Source organism: Pristiophorus japonicus, chromosome 1, assembly GCF_044704955.1.
Source record: "Pristiophorus japonicus isolate sPriJap1 chromosome 1, sPriJap1.hap1, whole genome shotgun sequence".
Classification (NCBI taxonomy): domain Eukaryota; kingdom Metazoa; phylum Chordata; class Chondrichthyes; family Pristiophoridae; genus Pristiophorus; species Pristiophorus japonicus.
Window position 1 is genome coordinate 25,923,369 of NC_091977.1, and position 20,954 is coordinate 25,944,322.

The 20,954-nt window shown below is 46.5% G+C and overlaps 1 protein-coding gene across 1 annotated transcript in view; it reads left to right on the plus strand.

The window, feature by feature from the left end:
- galntl6 (polypeptide N-acetylgalactosaminyltransferase like 6) overlaps nt 1–20,954 on the plus strand; it is a 1,584,079-nt gene that overhangs the window by 1,401,245 nt on the left and 161,880 nt on the right. Inside the window, exon 8 of the mRNA XM_070895622.1 lies at nt 4,937–5,044. Coding sequence (XP_070751723.1) covers nt 4,937–5,044 — 108 coding nt within the window. The remainder of the gene's footprint in view (nt 1–4,936; nt 5,045–20,954) is intronic.

Below are 20,954 nucleotides of genomic sequence, written 5' to 3' on the forward strand. Positions count from 1 at the left end.
CATAGAATAGGACGGGTGGAGAGAATTGTTCTCCTTCCCGGAGACTGGTGCACTAGTAGAGAACCAATCAGTTGTGACTGACACTTCAAGGGTTGGATGTGCTGCATATCTGACTGGCGGCTGTCACTCACATGTGGAGGCAATTATCATATCCCACGGGAATTATACTGATCTGCATTATCACTTTTCTGCATGTAGTTCAATATGATTTAGCACTATAACAACAACTTGTATTCATATAGCGCCTTTAACGTAGTGAAATGCTCCAAGGCGCTTCGCAGGAGTATTCTGAGATAAAAATTTGTTACCGAGCCGCATAAATAGAAATTAGCACAGGTGATCAAAAGCTTGGTCAAAGAGATAACAGAGAGTAGTGGTGAACAGTTGCTTTTCAGACTGGAGGAAGGTATACAGTGATGTTCCCCAGGGTTCGGTACTAGGACCAGTGCTTTTCTTGAAATACATTAATGCGTGCACAATATAATTTCAAAATTTGCAGATGACATAAAACTTGGAAATATAGGAGGTATGTCTTCAAGGAGGAAAGGGAGGTAGAGAGGTGGAGAGGTTTAGGCAGGGAGCTCCAGAGCTTGGGGCCCAGGCAACAGAAGGCACGGAGGGCAGAATTAGAGAAGCGCAGATATCTCGGGGGAGAGGGGGTACATAGAACAGTTAGAGCACGTCGAGGCAGTGCCAGCTCACTGCAAGAGCACCTCAGCTAGTCCCCCTCCCTTACCCATTATACCAGCCTGCCTATGTCCTTTTGAAGTCTATCACTATCCTCCTCACTGATCACTATATTTCCATCTGCAAATTTTGAAATTGTATTGTACACCCACATCCAAGTCATTAATATAGATCAAGAAAAGCATTGGTCCTAGTAGCGACCCCTGGGGAACACCACTGTATACCTTCCTCCAGTCTGAAAAACAAACGCTCACCACTACTCTCTGTTTCCTGTCACTTAGCCAATTTCTAATCCATGCTGCCACTGTCCCTTTTATTCCGTGGGCTTCAACTTTGCTGGCGGCCTGTTATGTGGCACTTTGTCGAACACCTTTTGGAAATCCATGGACACCACGTCAACTGCATCACCCTCATCAACCCTCTCTGTTGCATCATCAAAAAACTCAATCAAATTGGTTAAACATGATTTGCCTTTAACAAATCCATGCTGGCTTTCCTTAATTAATCCATACTTGTCGAAGTGACTGTTAATGTTATTCCTGATTATTGTTTCTAAAAGCATCCCCATTACCGATGTTAAACTGACCAGGCTACAGTTACTGGATTTATCTTTACGCCCTTGCTTGAACAATGGTGCAACATTTGCAATTCTCCAGTCCTCCAGCACCACCCCCATTTCTAAGGAGGTTTGGAAGATTACGGCCAGAACATCTGTGGTTTCTTCCTTCACTTCCCTCAGTTTCCTATCCGGTCCTGGTGACTTATCTACTTTAAGTACAGCCAGCCTTTCTAGTATCTAGTCTTTATCAATTCTTCCCCCATCCAGTATCTTGTCCACCGCTTCCTTCACTACGTCTATGGGGTTGTGGGGCTGGAGGAGATTACAGGGAGGGGCAAGGCCATGGGAGGGATTTAAAGACAAGGATGAGAATTTTGAAATCGAGGCGTTGCTTAATCGGAAGCCAATGTAGGTCAGCGAACACACGGGTGATGGGTGAGCGGGACTTGGTGCGACTTAGGACATGGGCAGCTGAGTTTTGGATCACCTTTAGTTAACGTAGGGTAGAATGTGGGAGGCCAGCCAGGAGTTCATTGGAATAGTCAAGTCTACTCCGAAAGGTTGAGCTGGATTGATAAGAAACACTTTGATTCGAAACACCTGCTCTTAATTCTTCGAAAGGGTTGATTGAGTGCAGTTCAGCGGCTCTTTCAACACCTGTTCATACCTTTGCTCGTATCCTATTTCGCACCAAATCACTGTTCACGCATCACCCCCTGTGCTCGCTTACCTTCAGTGGAACTTGATTTTAAAAATTCTCATCCTTGTTTTCAAATCCCTCCCTATCTCTGTAACCTCCTCCTGCCCAACAACCCCCCCGGAGATGTCTGCGCTCCTCTAATTCTTCCCTCTTGAGCATCACCGATTTTAGTCGCTCCACCATTGGTGGTCGTGCCTTCAGCTGCCGAGGCCCTAAGCTCTGGAATTCCCTCTCTAAGCCTCTCTGCCTCTCCACCTCTTTCCTCCTTTAAGACGCTCCTCAAAACCCAACTCAATGGCCAAGCATTTGGTCACCTGTCCTAATATCTCCTTGTGTGGCTCGATGCCAATTTTTGTTTGATGATAGTCCTATAAAACATCTTGGGAAATTAGGGCCGAGACAGCTGATGGCATAAGCCCCACCCCGCCATGCTGGGGCAATGGAAATCGAGGATGCGCAAGAGGCCAGAATTGGAGGAGCGCAGAGATCTCGTTGGGTCTTTAGCTGAACATATCAGATCATTTCTGTGATTCTGCTTAATTTCATGCTATTTAAAACATGAGCAATGTGACATTGGTGTCTGCGTACGGGTGGAGTGGACACTTTCGTTGTCTGCTGTGATGATGGGGACGCTCCTGGTGGGTTTTTATTTTATTTATTCATTCACATCGCTGACATCGCTGGCATTTACTGTCCTTCCTAATTACCCTTGTGTGGTGGTGGTGGTGAGCCGCCTTCTTGAACCGCTGCAGTCCTTGTGGTGACAGTACTCCCACAGTGCTGTTAGGGAGGGAGCTCCAGGATTTTGACCCAACGACGATGATATACATCCTAGTCAGGATGGTGTGTGACTTGGAGGGGTACTTTCAGGTGACGGTGCTCCCATGCACCTGCTGCCCTTGTCCTTCTAGGTGGTCGAGGTCGCGGGTTTGGGAGATGCTGCCAAAGAAGCCATTGCGAGTTGTCGCAGAGATTTGCCATTTCAGAGGGCAGTCAAGAGTCAACCACATTGCTGTGGGTCTGGAGTCACATATAGGCCAGACCGGGTAAGGACAGCAGATTTCCTTCACTAAAGGACATTTGTGAACCAGTTGGATTTTTCCGACAATCCAGTTTCATGGTCGTCATTACTGATACTCGCTTATTAATTCCAGATTTATTTAATTAATTGAATTTAACTTCCCCAGCTGCTGTGGTGGGAATTTGAACTTACGTCTCCGGATCACGAGTCCGGGCCTCTGAATTACTAGTCCAGTAACATAACCTCTATGCTCCCATTCCCATAATGTTGGAAATGGGCGGGTACTGGAGAGACCCCAAATCTTGGCGTTAAACCTATGGCTTACTCGGCATGGGGAATGAAGGCCAATACAATACAACTAACAAAAAGAAGCCGTACAAAGTTTCATTCACCCAGAAATACAAAAGAACAAGGGTGATATCTCGCAAAAATTCTGGTGGGTAAACAGGTGGTTCCACTATATGTAATCTCTGATGGTTTTTTAATTTGTTTCATCATTCTTGGGATGTGGGCTTCACTGGCACGGTCACTGCATTTATTGCCCATCCATAGTTGCCCTGAAAAAATGCTGGTGGTTCTTGTCCCACTATTCTATGTGGCGGTTTGATGCAACAGAGGCCACTTCAGACAGTAGTGAAGAGTTGACCGGGTTGGTTGGAACTAGAATAAAAACAGTGCTGGAAATACTCAGCGGGTCAGGCAGCATCTGTGGAGAGAGAAACAGGGTTAGTGTCTCAGGCCGTTGACCTTTCGTCACAACTGGTTGGGACTGGTATTACACATAGGCCAGAGCAGGTAAGGGCGGCAGGTTTCTTTCCCTAAAGGACATTAGTGAACCAGTTGTCTTCTTTTCAACAGCAATCTTGCTTTGGAGGCAGTTCAGAGAAGGTTCACTAGGTTGATTCCAGAGATGAGGATGTTGGCTTATGAGGAAAGGTTGAGTAGGTTGGGCCTCTACTCACTGGAATTCAGAAGAATAAGAGGTGATCTTATCGAAATGTATAAGATTATAAGGGAGCTTGACAAGGTGGATGCAGAGAGGATGTTTCCACTGATGGGGGAGACTAGAACAAGAGGGCATAATCTTAGAATAAGGGGCCGCCCATTTAAAACTGAGATGAGGAGGAATTGCTTCTCTCAGAGGGTTGTAAATCTGTGGAATTCGCTGCCTCAGAGAGCTGTGGAAGCTGGGTCATTGAATAAATTTAAGACAGAGATCGATAGTTTCTTAACTGATAAGGGAATAAGAGGTTATGGGAAGCGGGCAGGGAAGTGGACCTGAGTCCATGATCGGATCAGTCATGATCGTATTAAATGGTGGAGCAGACTCGAGGGGCCGTATGGCCTACTCCTGTTCCTATTTCTTATGTTTTTAGGTAATCCAACAGATTCATGGTCACTTTTATTAATATGATTTTTTTTTCCAACGATCCAAATTTTTTAAAACTTAATTAAAATTTTCAGAGTGTCGTGGTGACATTTGAACCCATGTCCTGCTGGATTATTGGACCAGATTTTCTGAATTACTCATCCAGTAACATAACCCCACAGTCCCATATCCCATTTGGTACTACAGGTACAGCGGCTGAAATCCAGCAACCTCTGAACCCAGTCCGTACCGGTTTGGGGGTTTTGCCGGATTTCGGACCTCGCTGTTGCTGTTCCTCGTCGCCTGCCATTCCTCCGTTCCTCACCTTCCGCCGATTGTCGCCGCCCACAGTGCCCCCCCCCCCCCCCCCCCGGGCTGCATTTTTTACCGGTTTCCTCATCTCTCGCCGCCCGATGTCACCGTCTTGGCCACCTCAAAAATGTCCGGTTTTCGGCCAATTCCTGTTTTCAGAATTCTGGCTTCAGGACATTGCACCTGTCTATTTTATTATACTACAAACAAAGGAGGTGCTTGTAGCCTCTACAGTGTACTGGGCAATCTGTATTACCTGCCTCTTTCTTTTCCTCCTCATTTCTATAGGTTTGGATGTGCGGAGGTCACATGTACGACGCCCCTTGTTCCAGAGTAGGACACATCTACAGAAAGTACGTCCCTTACAAAGTTCCTTCCGGGACCAGTTTAGCAAGGGTGAGTACCTCAGAGATTGGTTTCCACCCTTTACATGGATCAGTGCAGCTAAGACCAGTGAGACAACAAGTGGTTTCATGTGTATGTAGAAGCATTGGCCTCGATTTTAACCGCTCCTCACCCTCCACCATCAAAGAGTGTGAGGGTGGAGAGGAGGTAAAATAACAGGATTAGACAACCTGACCCAATTTCCACCCCTATAAATTTTGAAGTTCAGGAATCAGGCCGTGGACGAGGCTCCTGCAAAAGGCAGATGGAGGCGCGATTAACAGACCTAAGTCGCAGCCCGGTGACATTGGATCATAAGACATTTATGATGCAGAAGGAGGCCATTCCACCCATCGTGTCTGTGCCGCACATCATCGGCAACACGACTTAAATTTAATAGTAAGCGAGAGTGTAATATATATATATATATATAGCTCCACCCAGTGGAATACTGTGGCATTGCAGCCATTGCTGTTTACAACAATAAATCGGGAACAAGTCATGTGACTGGCTTCCTGAAGTTATCAGCCATCTTACAGCCTGTGTGTTTGTGATGTCATACCGAAAATATAACAGAGGGGGAGACCTGAGCTCTGGAATTCCTAGCAGCTGACCCAAGATAAGCGGCTCGTTCAGCATTCCTGGTGGGCACAGGAGGAGCAGGAGCGCCCCCTCCAGGGAGCCTTTGGCCCTCCCCAACCCATGATCTCCAGCCTCCCCCTCCACACCCTCCCCGACTCCCCCCCGTTAATATCGGGGGCCCCTTGTTTTTCAAAATCTTCCTGGTGCGTCTATCAACCCGGAGAAAAGACAATTGATTTTACTCTTCTGGTCCCCAATGTGGGACCTTTTAACTTAAGTTGCTGAAGGTTATCCTTACACTACACTTTTCCAAAACTCATGCTAATCTCTCAAAAGAGCCAACTTCAGCAACAACATCTGTTTGGAGGTAATAAACAGCTCACACGTTGATTAAGTGTCAAGGTCGCTGTTTGAAGGTTTTTAAAAGTTAGCTTCACTTACGACGAGTAGACTTCAGTGCTATTGCCGCTATTTATGCACAGCTCATTATTAAAACAAAAAAAAAACCTCAAAAAAAGGTACCTCTGAAGATGGGAAAGATGGACGTCTACTTGAGGTGGAACTGAGTTTGCTGTTCAAGAGCTCAAGTCGTCGTTTAATTTCGAACAAGCTTTTTGTCTGCAGTGCTGGGAAGGTTTCCCATCTTTGGAAAAGCTGTCTTCAACATGATATCATTCTTCGGTTGCGACCAAGAATGAAAAAATGTGCAGGGCTCTGGGGTAAGGGCGGGGGAGTGGGCTTGCAGAGAGCGGGCACAGGCTCGACTGGCCAAATGGTCTTTTTCTGTGCTGCAATCATTCTATGATTCTTTGATAAGAGCGACTGACAGTCTATCTACCAGAGTGCGTGCATGTTGTTAATTGCAAATGATTTATATAACAACAAGACGGCATTAATATGAAACAGAGAAGACATAGTTTACACTGCAATTTAAAGTAACATTTTTCTAATGATGAAGATCATACCAAACAGATCCATTTCACTTACTGTCCAAGCACAACTTCCTCATAATTTTTTTAAAAATTAATTCCTGGGATATGGGCATCGCTGGCAAGGCCAGCATTTATTGCCCATCCCTAATTGCCCTCGAGTGGCTCGCTAGGCCATTGCAGAGGGCAGTTAAGAGTCAATCACTGCTGTGGGTCTAGAGTCTCATATAGAGACCGGGGGCCCAAGTTTCGGCCTCAGTTACTCCTGATTTTTTGGAGCAACTGGTGTAGAACGGAGTATCTTAGAAATTCAAATTCTCGGCATTTAGTTTGCTCCAGTTCTAGTCAGTTAGAACAGTTTCACTTTGGAAGAGAATTTTTTTTTCAAAAGGGAGCGTGTCCGGCCACTTACACCTGTTTTCAAAGTTTCGGCAGTGAAAACTTACTCCAAACTAACTTAGAATGGAGTAAGTGAAGATTTTTGTAGGTTCAAAAAAACCTTGTCTACACTTTAGAAAATCAGGCGCAGGTTACAAATTAGGCGTAGGGAATGAGGTGGGGGGGGGGGGGTGGGGGGGAAGGGAAGTCATTAAATTCTACAATCAATCCTTAGTTATACTTATACAAATAAATCCAACCTGAATAAAAATTTATAAGCAAAGAAAAGATTAAATAAACCATGTTCCTACCTGTGTGAAACATCAGCAGCCTTCGAGACAGGCAGGGGTGTGGCGTCAGTGTCTCGACGGCAGCCCCAACAGCGGCAGCAAGCAGCCTTCGAGCTGAGCTGCTGTGCTGCAGGCAGGCCTTCATTCTGTTAGTGGCTGGCCGGCAGCCAAAGGATCAACACCGGATGCACGCAGCTTTTCAAGGGGGCTGAGGCCATTCGGCCATGGGATAGGAGCGGCGTCAGTGGCTGGCCGGCAGCCGAAGGATCAACACCAGATGCAAGCAGCTTTTCAAGGGGGTTGAGGCCATTCGGCCACGCTTAAGGGGCGGCGTCAGTGGCTCAACGGCAGCCGAGTCCTTTTAAAAATGGGCGAGTGCCAATGTTTGTTTTTCACTGCGCGTGCGCGCACGCTCCGACGCGCACGCGCAGGGTTGCCGGCACCACGTTGGCTCATTTAAATTGGACCTGCCCCCCTACTTCTGGACCTACTTACAGAATCGGCGCGAGTGTTTGAATCTGCCCTCCGCTGTGAAGAGTGCGCCGCGCCAAGCTGAGATCGAGCTCCGAGGAGCCGGAGAATATCGAGGTTTTTTTCTAGAGCACTTTTAGGCGCGAAGAACAGACGTCCAGCTCGGAAGTACATCGTTTTCGGCGCGGGCCGAAACTTGGGGCCAGGATAAGGACGGCAGATTTCCTTCTCTAAAGGGCATTAGTGAACCAGATGGGTTTTTACGACAATCCGGTAATTTCATGGTCACCATTACTGATACTAGCTTCCAATTCTAGATTTATTTAATTAACTGAATTTAAATTCCCCAGCTGCCAAATTGGGATTTAAACTCTTAGTCCCTACATTATTAGTCCAGGTCTCTGGATTACTAGTCCTGTAATATTACCACTATGCTACTGTTCCTAGTACTATTACAAAGCAGAGCAGAGGGAGTTCTCCCCGGTGTCCTGGTCAATATTTATCGTTCTACCAACAACACTGAAACAGGTTACCTGGTCAAAGTACTTGCATATCCAAGTATTTTTCATTGGCATTTAAAAAGTACTTGGTTATGCACTTGAAGTGCCATAACCTACAGGGCTACGGACCAAGAGCTGTAAAGTGGGATTAGGCTGGTAGCTCTTTTTCGAGTGGCCTCCCTCTGTGCCATAAACGTCTTTGCGTATCATATTGCTATTTGTGGGACCTTGCTGTGCACAAATTGGTTGGCACATTTCCTACATTACGACAGTGACTAGACTTCAAATAGAACTTAATTTGTCCTGAAAATATTTTGGGACGTCCTGAAGTCGTGAACATCACTTTATACAGATACAAGTTCGTTCTTCCTTTCTGTGGCCTTTGCCATGTGAGATTTGGTCAGTCGATTTTTACTGGAGATTAACTAAATTATTTCACACAGATTTCTAAATTCCGTTACTTTATTTGTTCGGATGGTATTTGTTATGTGTGTAAGCATTGTAACTGTGTAAGACTTGCCACCAGAGGAACTGTTGGAGGCCCAAGGATCACCTGCACACTTCGTGCAAGGGAGTATAAAAGGTTGTCTGCCATGCTGCTTAGACACTCTGGAGTTGTATTAAAGAGACTAAGGTCACATCAGTTTTAGCTCACAGTACTCAGTCTTGTGGAGTTCTTCCATACGTAACAATTGGCGACAAGTAACAGATTATGAACTTTCACACGGTCATGGCTGCCATTGATATTTTAGAGAGATTTGTAGAGGGTGATGATTGGGAAGCCTTCGTTGAGTGTCTCGACCAGTACTTCGTGGCCAACGAGCTGGATGGGGACGATAAAGCGATCAAGCGCAGGGCGATTCTCCTCACCGCGTGTGGGTCCACAATAAATGGACTCATCAAGAATCTGCTAGCACTGGAGAAACCAGCGGAGAAGTCATATACAGAGTTGTGTACGCTGGTTCGGAACCACCTCAAGCTGAAGGAGAGCATCTTAATGGCCAGGTATCGCTTCTATACACACCACCGCTCCGAGGGCCAGGACGTGGCGAGTTATGTCGCCGACCTGAGATGCCTTGCAGGAACTTGAGAATTTACTGGATTTTTGGGGGAAATGCGGGACTTTTTTGTGCACGGCATTGGCTACGAGGTCATTCTTCGCAAGCTGCTGTCCGCCGAATCCCTAGACCTGAGCAAGGCCATCACGATAACCCAGGCATTCATATCCACGAGCGATAATACCAGACAGATACCTTCCCAGCATCAAAGCTCACCGGCAAGTACTGTGCATAAAATAACACCACTAGCAGGCAAAACTGCATATGTCAGGGCCTACACGCCTGCTACTGCAAGACCTAGGATGACTCAGAGTCCTCCATTCACGTGAATGCAAATCCATTAACATCATGTTGGCGCTGCGGGAGTAATCATCGAGCCCATCAATGTTGATTCAAGCACTACGTGTGCAAAGGCTGCGCAACAATGGGGCACCTCCAGCGAATGTGCAAGAGTGCTGCGACTCACCACGTGGCAGAGTCAGCAGAGGATGATCGATCCGGCGCGGATCACGCAGAACAAACAAGAGCGGCAACTCAACCCGAGGAAGTAGTGTATGGGATACTCACCTTCACCACCAAGAGCCATTCTATTATGCTGAACGTCAAATTGAACGGTATTCTAGTATCAATGGAGTTGGACACGGGGCGAGTAAGTCAATTATGAACCAGAAGGTTTTTGAGAAACTGGGGCAACAAGGCACAAAGGGCCAAACTGAGCCCGATTCAGACAAAGCTGCGCACCTACACCAAAGAGCTCATACCAGTCATTGATAGTGCGGCAGTTAAGTTATCGTACGATAGAGCTGTGCATGATTTATCTCTGTGGATTGTACTAGGCAATGGCCCAACGCTATTCGGCAGAAGCTGGCTGGGAACGATTCGATGGAACTGGGACGACATCAAAGCACTGTCTTCGTTATTTGAACCAGGCATCGACAACTTCACAGACGCCAAGGTGCAGATCCGTCTCGTGCCTGATGCAAGGCCCATTCATCACAAGGCTCGAGCAGTTCAATATACGATGAGGGAGAAAGTCGAGATCGAACTGGACAGACTGCAACGAGAGGGAATCATATCGCCAGTCGAGTTCAACAAGTGGGCCAGTCCGATTGTTCTGGTGTTGAAAAGCGATGGCACAATCAGAATCTGCGGAGACTACAAGGTAACGATCAACAGAGTCTCGTTACAGGACCAGTACCCACTACCCAAGGCAGATGACCTGTTCGCAACGTTAGCAGTGGAGAAGTCATTCACCAAGTTGGACCTAACCTCCACCTACATGACAGGAGCTGGCTGAATCTTTGAAAAGATTGACATGCATCAACACACACAAAGGACTGTTTATATATGACAGGTGCCCTTTTGGGATTGGCTCGGCTGCTGCCAACTTCCAGAGGAACATGGAGAGTCTTCTGAAATCGGTTCTGCGCACCGTTGTGTTTCAAGACAACATCCTGATCACCAGTCGTGACAACACCAAACACCTGTACAATCTGGAAGAGATTCTAAATTTACTAGACAGAGTGGGACTCAGGCTGAAACGCTCCAAGTGTGTTTTCCTGGTGCCAGAGGTCGAATTTTTGGGGAGAAAGATTGCGGCAGATGGCATCAGACCCACGGACTCAAAGACAGAGGCCATCAAGAATGCACCCAGACAACAGAATGTGACAGAGCTGCGTTTGTTTCTGGGACTCCTCAAATATTTTGGTAACTTTCTACCCGGGTTAAGCACTTTGCTGGAACCGTTGCACATGTTGCTACGTAAGGGTGACGACTGGGTTTGGGATAAATCTCAAGAGACGGCCTTTGAGAAGGCCAGAAACCTACTTTGTTCAAATAAGTTACTTGTACTGTAAGACCCATGTAAATAATTAGTGCTAGTTTGTGATGCATCTTAGTACGAGGACAGCTGTGTGTTACAGCAAAGCAATGTATCGGGCAAACTTCAACCGGTTGCATACGCATCTAGAAGTCTGTCTAAGGCTGAACAAGCCTACAGTATGGTTGAGAAAGAGGCATTAGCATGTGTATATGGGATTAAGAAAATGCACCAATACCTGTTTGGAATTCGGTTTGAGCTTGAAACCGACCACAAACCGCTCATTACGTTGCTTTCAGAAAGCAAAGGTATAAACACCAATGCTTCGTACTAACATTGTCCGCCTATGACTATATTATCCGTCACAGACCAGGCACAGAGAACTGTGCTGATGCCCTCAGGTGGCTACCATTGCCCACTACCAGGGTGGAAATGGCGCAGCCCGCAGACTTGCTGCTGGTCATGGATGCTTTTGAGAGCGAGGGGTCACCCGTCACTGCTCGCCAGATCAGGACCTGAACCAGCCAGGATCCTGTGCTATCACTTGTAAAATGTTGCATCCTCAATGGGAGCTGGTCGGCCGTTCCCAGGGAAATGCAAGATGAAATTAAGCCGCTTCACCGACACAAAGATGAAATGTCCATCCAGTCAGATTGTCTCTTATGGGGTAATCGTGTGGTTTTGCCAAAAAAAGGCAGGGAAACGTTCATACGCGACCTATGCAGTACCCACCCAGGCATAGTCGTGATGAAGGCTATAGCCAGGTCGCATGTTTGGTGACCTGGCATTGACTTGGACTTAGAGTCATGCATACAATTGTGCGATACGTACTCACAACTGAGCAATGCACCAAGGGAGGCTCCATTGAGTCTGTGGTCATGGCCATCCATACCTTGGTCTAGGATCCACATAGATTTTGCTGGCCCCTTTCTCAGAAAGATGTTTTTAGTTGTAGTGGACACTTACTCTAAATGGATTGAATGCGTAATCATGTCATCCAGCACATCCTCTGGGCCTTTATACACTGGAGTTTAGAAGGATGAGAGGGGATCTCATAGAAACATATAAGATTCTGATGGGGCTGGAGAGGTTAGATGCGGGAAGAATGTTGGGGAAGTCCAGAACCAGGGGACACAGTCTTAGGATAAGGGGCAAGCCATTTAGAACTGAGATGAGGAGAAACTTCTTCACTCAGAGAGTTGTTAACCTGTGGAATTCCCTGCCGCAGAGAGTTGTTGGTGCCAGTTCATTGGATATATTCAAGAGGGAGTTAGATATGACCCTTATGGCTAAAGGGATCAAGGAGTATGGAGAGAAAGCAGGAAAGGGGTACTGAAGGAATGATCAGCCATGATCTTATTGAATGGTGGTGCAGGCTTAAAGGGCCGAATGGCCTACTCCTGCACCTATTTTCTATGTTTCTATGTTCGCCACCCATGGCTTGCCCGATGTCCTTGTCAGTGACAATAGACCATGTTTCACTAGCTTGGAATTCAACGAGCTTATGACCCGCAATGGCATCAAGCATGTCAGGACTGCCCCGTTTAAGCCCACATCCAACGGTTAAGCGGAATGGGCAGTCCAAACCATCAAGCAGAGCTTGAAACGCGTGCCGGAAGGCTCCTTGCAGACCCGCTTATCTCAGGTTCTACTCAGCTACCGGACGCGACCCCACTCGCTCACTGGGGTTCCCCCTGCAGCATTGTTAATGAAGAAAGCACTCAAAACCAGGCTCTCCCTAGTCCACCCAGATCTAAATGATCATGTGGAAAACCCGGCGTCACCGGCAAAACATGTACCACAATCGCGCGGCTGTATCGCGTGACATTGATGTTAACGACCCTGTGTTTGTCCTGAATTACCGTCATGGTCCTAAATGGGTTGCTGGCACTGTCTTGGCCAAGGAGGGGAATAGAGTGTTTATAGTCAAACTATTGAATGGACAAATGTGCAGAAAGCATTTGGATCAGACCAAACTGCAGTTCACCGACAACAGGAACAACCTGAAGAGGGCATTACCATCATCGATTCACCAACACACACCCAACCAGCAATCGACCTCTCTGTCAATCAAGAGGATGAACCCATCACGCCCAACAGTCCTGTCAGACTAGCCGAACCGCAGTGCAGCAATGCTCCGACCAACTCACCCATGCCAGAGTTTGAACTCAGATGATCAACCAGGGAGCGTAGGGCCCCGGATCGTCTCAACTTGTAAATAATTTGCATCAAAGACTTTGGGGGTGGGGGGGGAAGTGATGTTATGTATGTAAACATTGTAACTGTGTAAGACTTGCCACCAGAGGGCACAACTGTTGGAGGCCCAAGGGCCACCTGCACACTTTGTGCAAGGGAGTATAAAAGGTTGTCTGCCATGCTGCTTCGGCACTCTGGAGTTGTATTAAAGAGACTAAGGTCACATCAGTCTTAGTACTCAGTCTTGTGGAGTTCTTCCATACATAACAGTATTGATTTAGTATAAATTATTAAGGAACCAACAAAATATTCTACAGGTTCATGCTAACACTGCCATAGCACAGTATGACTAAATTATATATTGAGGCCATCCACCTTAATACTTCACTGCTCTTTCGCATTGTGCCGATTCTGTTGCCATTGATCATGTTTAACATTAGATTTGCTGTGAAAATGAAGATAAGGGAAGTTGCAGTGAGGGCTTAGGTAGTCAGGTGACAGATCTCAGTGAGTATTGTGAGATTACTTTTCTCTCTTGTTTAGAATACAAAAGGCTAAAAATCAAGCAACCTACTATCTTTTTTTGAACTTTAAAGAATGTAATATGACATGTCAGCCAGTGGCTCTGTTGGTAGCACCCTTGCCCTCAGAATCAGAAGGTTGTGGGTTCAAGTCCCACTCCAGGGACTCAAGTACAAGAATCTAGGCTGACACTGTCAGAGGTGCTGTCTTTTGGGTGAGATGCCAAACCGAGGTCCCGTCTGCTCTGTCAGCTGGACAGAAAAGACCCCTTGGCACTATTTTGAAGAAGAGTAGGGGAGTTCTCCCTGATGTCCTGGCCAATACTTATCCCTCAATCGACATAGCAAAAACAGATTATCTGGTCATTATCACAATGCTGTTTGTGGGAGCTTGCTGTATGTAAATTGGCTGCCGTGTTTCCCATATTACAACAGTGACTACACTCCAAATGTACTACATTGGCTGTAAAGCGCTTTGAGTTATCCGGTGGTTGTGAAACGTGCTGTGGAAATGCAAGTCTTTCTTCTAAAGGTGCTGTTTTTAACCAGAAAAGTAGTAGCAGCTTCTCAATCAACCTTTTTTCTAGTGAGTACAACTGAAGACAAAGAATTGATCAAGCTGTTTGCCTTAGAAGAAGAAGGTTCCTCCCCTATGCCATCTTGTCCTGATGTTGTCCGTGCTTCTCCTCAAAACCCTTGTAAAGTGGGCTGTTTTGTATGGTTTCCTTTCCAAAATCTGCTGTTTAATTATAATGCCATTCATGGGGTGTTTTAGACATCAAAGAATCTCTGTCAGTTTGCAGATCTTGCTTCCTTACGTCTGCAACTGTCCGCATTGTTTCTTCTCATCAGTTGCCCTATTTTGTCCTGGCAAGCAGGTACGTTTCTCTCTCCAAGCATCCTAGACAATAGGCAAAGACCATCATGCATCCTGACAATGGTCAAGCTGACCATTCTTTGTCCGTCCATTATTTTAGTTTTCATAGAATCATAGAAATTTACAGCGTGGAAGGAGGCCATTTCAGCCCATCATGTCCGTGCCGGCCAACCAAGAGCTATCCAGCCTAATCCCACGTTCCATCTCTTGTTCTGTAGCCTTCAAGTGCATATCCAAGTACTTTTTAAAAGTGGTGAGGATTCCTGCCTCTACCATCCTTTCAGGTAGTGAGTTCCAGACCCCCACCGCCCTCTGGGTGAAACAATTTCCCCTCAAATCCCCTCTAAACCTCCTACCACTTACTTGAAATCCATGCCCCCTTGTTGTTGATCCTTCTGCTAAGGGAAACAGGTCCTTCCTATCCACTCTATCTGGGCCCCTCATAATTTTATACACCTCAATCAGGTCTCCCCTCAACCTCTCCTGTTCCAGAGAAAACAGCCCCAGCGTCTCTAGTCTTTCCTCATAGGTAAAATTCTCCAGCCTAAGCAACAGCCTCGTAAATCTCCACTGCACCCTTTCCAGTGCAATCACATCTTTCCTGTAATGTGGGGACCAGAACTGCACGCAGTACTCTAGCTGTGGCCTAACTAGTATTTTATACAGTTCAAACATTCTTTTAAACAATTATCCAAAGTCCTAACTCATTCGGTATGTCCATTTCTGTCTTTGCGATGAGAGTGAATGATGTGGCATTACACTGGCTCTTTTCCCAGCATTCCTCCACAGCTCTGCTGTCAGCTCCTTCCAGCTCATGCACCAAGAGGGCAGGCATTCTTTCGGGCCTCTCTGTCTGTGCCAGTCTTGAGATTGCCGCTCAGAGGTGCATAAAAAGCAATCCTATTGCCAACCCCCAGACATTCCCTCCCCACACTCCCTGAAGTAAAGCAACACCAGTGAGATTGACACAGTCGCATTCTGTGGTGCAGAGACCAGCATGGTCCTCCATTCTGATTATCCTCAGGGTTTTTAAACATATTTTACTCTTACATAATAACATAAGCTCATAAGAGATAGAAACAGGAGTAGGCCATTCGGCTCTTCGAGCCTGCTCTGCCATTCAACAAGATCATGGCTGATCTTCTATCTGAATTCCCTTCTTTACCAAAAATCTATCCATCTCTGTCTTGAATACACTCAATGGCTGAGCATCCACAGCTCTCTAGGGTAGAGAATTTCAAAGATTCACCACCCTTTGAGTGAAGAAATTTCTCCTCATCTCAGTTCTAAATGGCCGACCCCCTATTTTGAGACTGTGACCCCGTGTTCGAGATTCCCAAGTCAGGGGAAACATCTTCTCAGCATTAATCCTGTCAAATCCCTTAAGAATTTTATCTCTCTCTTCTCTTAGGCAATCCCTCGAGGATGACTTGCTTCCACACTAAAAGTGAGTTCTCAGGTAACTGATGAGCCCAATGCAGGACCCACAGTCCCTGTCACAGGTGGGGCAGACAGTAGTTGAAGGAATGGGTGGGTGGGGTGCCTGTTGCTGTGCGCTCCTTCCGCTATCTACGCTTGGCTTCAGCTTGCTCTCGGTGATGAGACTCGAGGTGCCTTCCCGGATGCTCTTCCTTCACTTTGGCCGGTCTTGGACCAGGGATTTCCAGGTGTCGGTGGGGATGTTGCACTTTTTCAAGGAGGCTTTGAGAATGTCCTTGAAGCATTTCCTCTGTCCATCTGGGGCTCGCTTGCCATGTCGAGGCTCCGAGTAGAGCGCTTGCTTTGGGAGTCTCGTGTCAGGCATGCGGACGATGTGGCCTGCCCAACGGAGCTGATCGAGCGTGGTCAGTGCTTCGATGCTGGGAATGTTGGCCTGGGCGAGAACACTGACGTCGGTGTGCCTATCCTGCCAATGGATTTTCAGGATCTTGCGGAGGCAGCGCTGGTGGTTCTTCTCCAGTGTTTTGAGGTGTCTGTTGTACATAGTCCATGTCGCTGAGCCATATGGGAGGGCCATATATGTTTCAATTAGTTCACACTTGTTCATGCAGACCACAATAACGTGATTGAAACTATTTGAAATTCAGCAATAGGCCCCTGTCACTTGTCTTCAGTTTAATAAAGCTCTGGCCAGAACCCACCTGGAGTATTGGGTTCAGTTCTGGGCACCACAGCTCAGGAAGGATATATTGGCCTTAGAGGGGGTGCATCGCAGATTCACCAAAATGATTCCTGGTGCTAAACAGGTTAAATAATGACTACAAGTTACATAGACTGTGCTTATATTACCCTGAGTATAGAAGATTAAAGGGTGATTTAATTGAGGTGTTTAAGATGATTAAAGGAGTTGATAGGGTAGATAGAGAGAAATTATTTCTTCTGGTGGACAGAGTCCAGAACAAGAGGACATAACCTTAAAATTAGAGCTAGGCCGTTCAGAGGTGAAGTTAGAAAGCACTTCTTCACAAGGAGGGTGGTGGAAATCTGGACCCCTCTCCCGCAAAAGGCTGTTCAGGCTGGGGGTCTGTTATGTATTAATGCTTGGGGGGTCACCAGACACCAGAAGGCACCGCGGTCGGAGGTCAGCGGGCTGTTCGTATGTGGCATGTGCGCTTGGTCACCTGTATATAAGCTGTGTGTCTTTGTCAAGCTGACACTCTTGGGCTGGAATAAAGATGGATCAGGTTGCACCTGAGTGAGTTTACAGTAACTAGACTCTTGAGTCATTACAATTGGTGACGAGGTAATTTAAGAACCTTCGCATGCACAATGGGCATGGTTGGAATCCTGGAGAGATTCGTGGAGGGTGAGGATTGGGCGGATTTTATCGACCGCCTGGATCAGTATTTTGTGGCCAATGGCATGGAGGCAGAGGCCTACGCAGTTAAGTGCAGGGCAGTTCTCCTCACTGTTTGTGGTCCGAAAATTTACGGCCTCATGAAGAATCTTCTCTCGTCTGTATGTCTGGCGGAAAAAGGGTACGAGTAATTGTGTACGTTGGTGGGTAACCATCTGAAGCCAAAAGAGGGGATCATCATATCACGCTATCGTTTCTACACGCATGTTCACGCTGAGGGCCAGGATGAGCGCCGACCTGCGGCGTCTTGCTGAGCCGTGTAAGTTCGGGAACATGCTGGAAGACATGCTGCATGATGTCTTCGTGATAGGCATCAGCCATGGTGCGATCCTCAGGAAGCTGTTGGCTGCAGACACACTGGATTTGAAAAAGGCCATTGCGACTGCCTAGGCATGCATGACGACGGATGATAATTTGAGGCAGATATCATCGACGAGTCGGAGTTCCACGGCAAGTACTGTAAACAAGATGGCATCGTCTTCGGGCAGAGCTGCTTACGTGAAACCTGCCGCTGCTCAGAGCCCGCCAAATGGTTCGAACCAGATTTCACCCTGTTGACGTTGTGGGGGCAATCATCGGCCTCATCAGTGTCGGTTTAGACAATACTCATGCAATGGATGTTTGAAAGTGGGACATCTTCACAGGATGTGTCCACAACAGAGCAAGCGTGGTGAGGCTCACCATGTGGTTGATGAGGACCAGTTCAGTGTTGGCCCGGATACGCAACCCGAGATGGGAGTGAATGGACTGTATTCGTTCCTGAGCAAGAGCCAGCCGATAGTCGTTAATGTGAAGCTGAATGACGTGCCTGTATCAATGGAGCTGGACACAGGTGTGAGCCAGTCGATAATGAGCCAAAGGACATTCGACAAGCTGTGGGACACTAAGGCTGCGAAACCGAAGCTGAGTCCAGTCAATGCTAGATTGCGTACTTACACTAAGGAACTCATACTATTGCTTGGCAGTGCAGCAGTCAAGGTGTCATAAGATGGTGTGGTTCATGAGCTACTATTATGGATCGTCCCAGGTAATGGTCCAACGCTGTTCGGCAGGAATTGGCTCGAGAAAATCAAACTGAACTGGAATGATGTCAAGATGTTGTCCTCGGTGGATGATACTTCGTGTGCTCAAGTATTGAAAAAGTTTCCTTCTTTGTTTGAACCAGGCATTGGCAATTTTACGGGAGCCAAGGTGCAGATTCACCTGGACTCCAATGCAAGACCTGTCTATCACAAAGCTCGGTCTGTTCCGTACATGATGAGGGAGAAGGTTGAAATTGAGCTTGACAGACTCCAGCATGAAGGGATCATATCACAGGTTGAGTTTAATGAGTGGGCTAGTCCCATTGTTCCTGTGTTGAAGAGAGATGGCACTGTCAGGATTTGTGGAGACTACACAGTTACGATGAACCGATTTTTGAAACAGGATCAGTATCCGTTACCGAGGGCTGATGACCTGTTCGACATGCTGGCTGGTGGAAAGTTGTTCACGAAACTGGATCTGATGTCGGCCTATGTGACACAGGAGCTTGTCAACACTTCGAAGAAACTCACCTGCATCAAAACCCATAAAGGACTGTTCGTCTACAACAGGTGTCCTTTTGGAATTCGTTCGACTGCAGCCATATTTCAGAGGAATATGGAAAGTTTACTAAAGTTCGTCCCTAGAATTGTCGTGTTTCAAGATGACATTCCAGTCACAGGTCGCTACGCTGCTGAACATCTGAACAATCCTCAAGAAGCCCTACAGCGTCTGGACAAAGTGGGACTCAGGCTGAAAAGCTCAAAGTGTGTATTCATGGCACCTGAAGTTGAATTCCTCGGGAGGAAGATTGTTTCTGATGGCATCAGGCCCACTGATTCGAAAACTGAGGCCATCAAAAATGCACCCAGGCCTCAGAATGTGATGGAGCTGCGTACGTTCCTTGGGCTACTCAACTACTTTGGTAAATTCTTACCCAGATTGAGCACTTTATTAGAGCAACTGCATGTGTTACTAAGAAAAGGCGGCAACTGGGTCTGGGGTGCGTCTCAAGATAGAGCCTTTGAGAAAGCCAACAATCTGCTATGTTCAAACAAGTTGCTTGTTCATTATGATCCGTGTAAGCATGTTGTATTGGTCTGTGATGTTTCATCATATGGGGTTGGCTGCATACTCCAACAAGCAAATGAATCGGGCAAGCTACAACCTGTTGCGTATGCTTCGAGAAGTCTGTCTAAAGCGGAAAGAGCTTACAATATGATAGAGAAAGAAGCTTTGGCCTGTGTGTATGAGGTAAAAAAAAATGCACCAGTACCTGTTTGGTCTTAGTTTTGAACTAGAAATGGATCTCAAGCCACTCATTTCATTGTTTTCGGAAAACAAAGGTATTAATACCAATGCATCGTTCCGTATTCAAAGGTGGGTGCTGACATTGTCTGCTTATGATTACGTCATCCATCATAAACCTGGTACTGAGAATTGTGCCGATGCACTGAGTCATCTGCCCTTACCCACAACTGAGATGGAGACGTCTCAACCTGCAGATCTATTGTTAGTAATGGGCAGAAAGCGCTAGTGGGAGTTGTGTACAGACCACCAAACAGTAGTAGTGAGGTTGGGGACAGCATCAAACAAGAAATTAGGGATGCGTGCAATAAAGGTACAGCAGTTATCATGGATGACTTTAATCTACATATTGATTGGGCTAATCAAACTGGTCGCAATACGGTGGAGGAAGATTTCCTGGAGTGTATTAGGGATGGTTTTCTGGACCAATATGTCGAGGAACCAACTAGACGGCTGGCCATCCTAGACTGGGAGATGTGGAATGAGAAAGGACTAATTAGCAATCTTGTTGTGCGAGGCTCCTTTGGGCTAGAATGACCATAATATGGTAGAATTCTTTATTAATATGGAGAGTGACACAGTTAATTCAGACACTAAGGTCCTGAACTTAAGGAAAGGTAACTTCGATGGTATGAGACGTGAATTGGCTCGGATAGACTGGCAAATGATACTTAAAGGGTTGACGGTGGATAAGCAATGGCAGACATTTAAAGATCACAAGGATGAACTTCAACAATTGTACATCCCTGTCTGGAGTAAAAATAAAACGGGGAAGGTGGCTCAACCATGGCTAACAAGGGAAATTAAAGACAATGTTAAATCCAAGGAAGAGGCATATAAATTGGCCAGAAAAAGCAGAAATCTGAGGACTGGGAAAAATTTAGAATTCAGCAGAGAAGGACAAAGGGTTTAATTAGGAGGGGGAAAATAGAATATGAGAGGAAGCTTGCCAGGAAGATAAAAACTGACTGCAAAAGCTTCTATAGATATGTGAAGAGAAAAAGATTAGTGAAGACAAACATAGGTCCCTTGCAGTCAGATTCAGGTAAATTTATAATGGGGAACAAAGAAATGGCAGACCAGTTGAACAAATACTTTGGTTCTGTCTTCACGAAG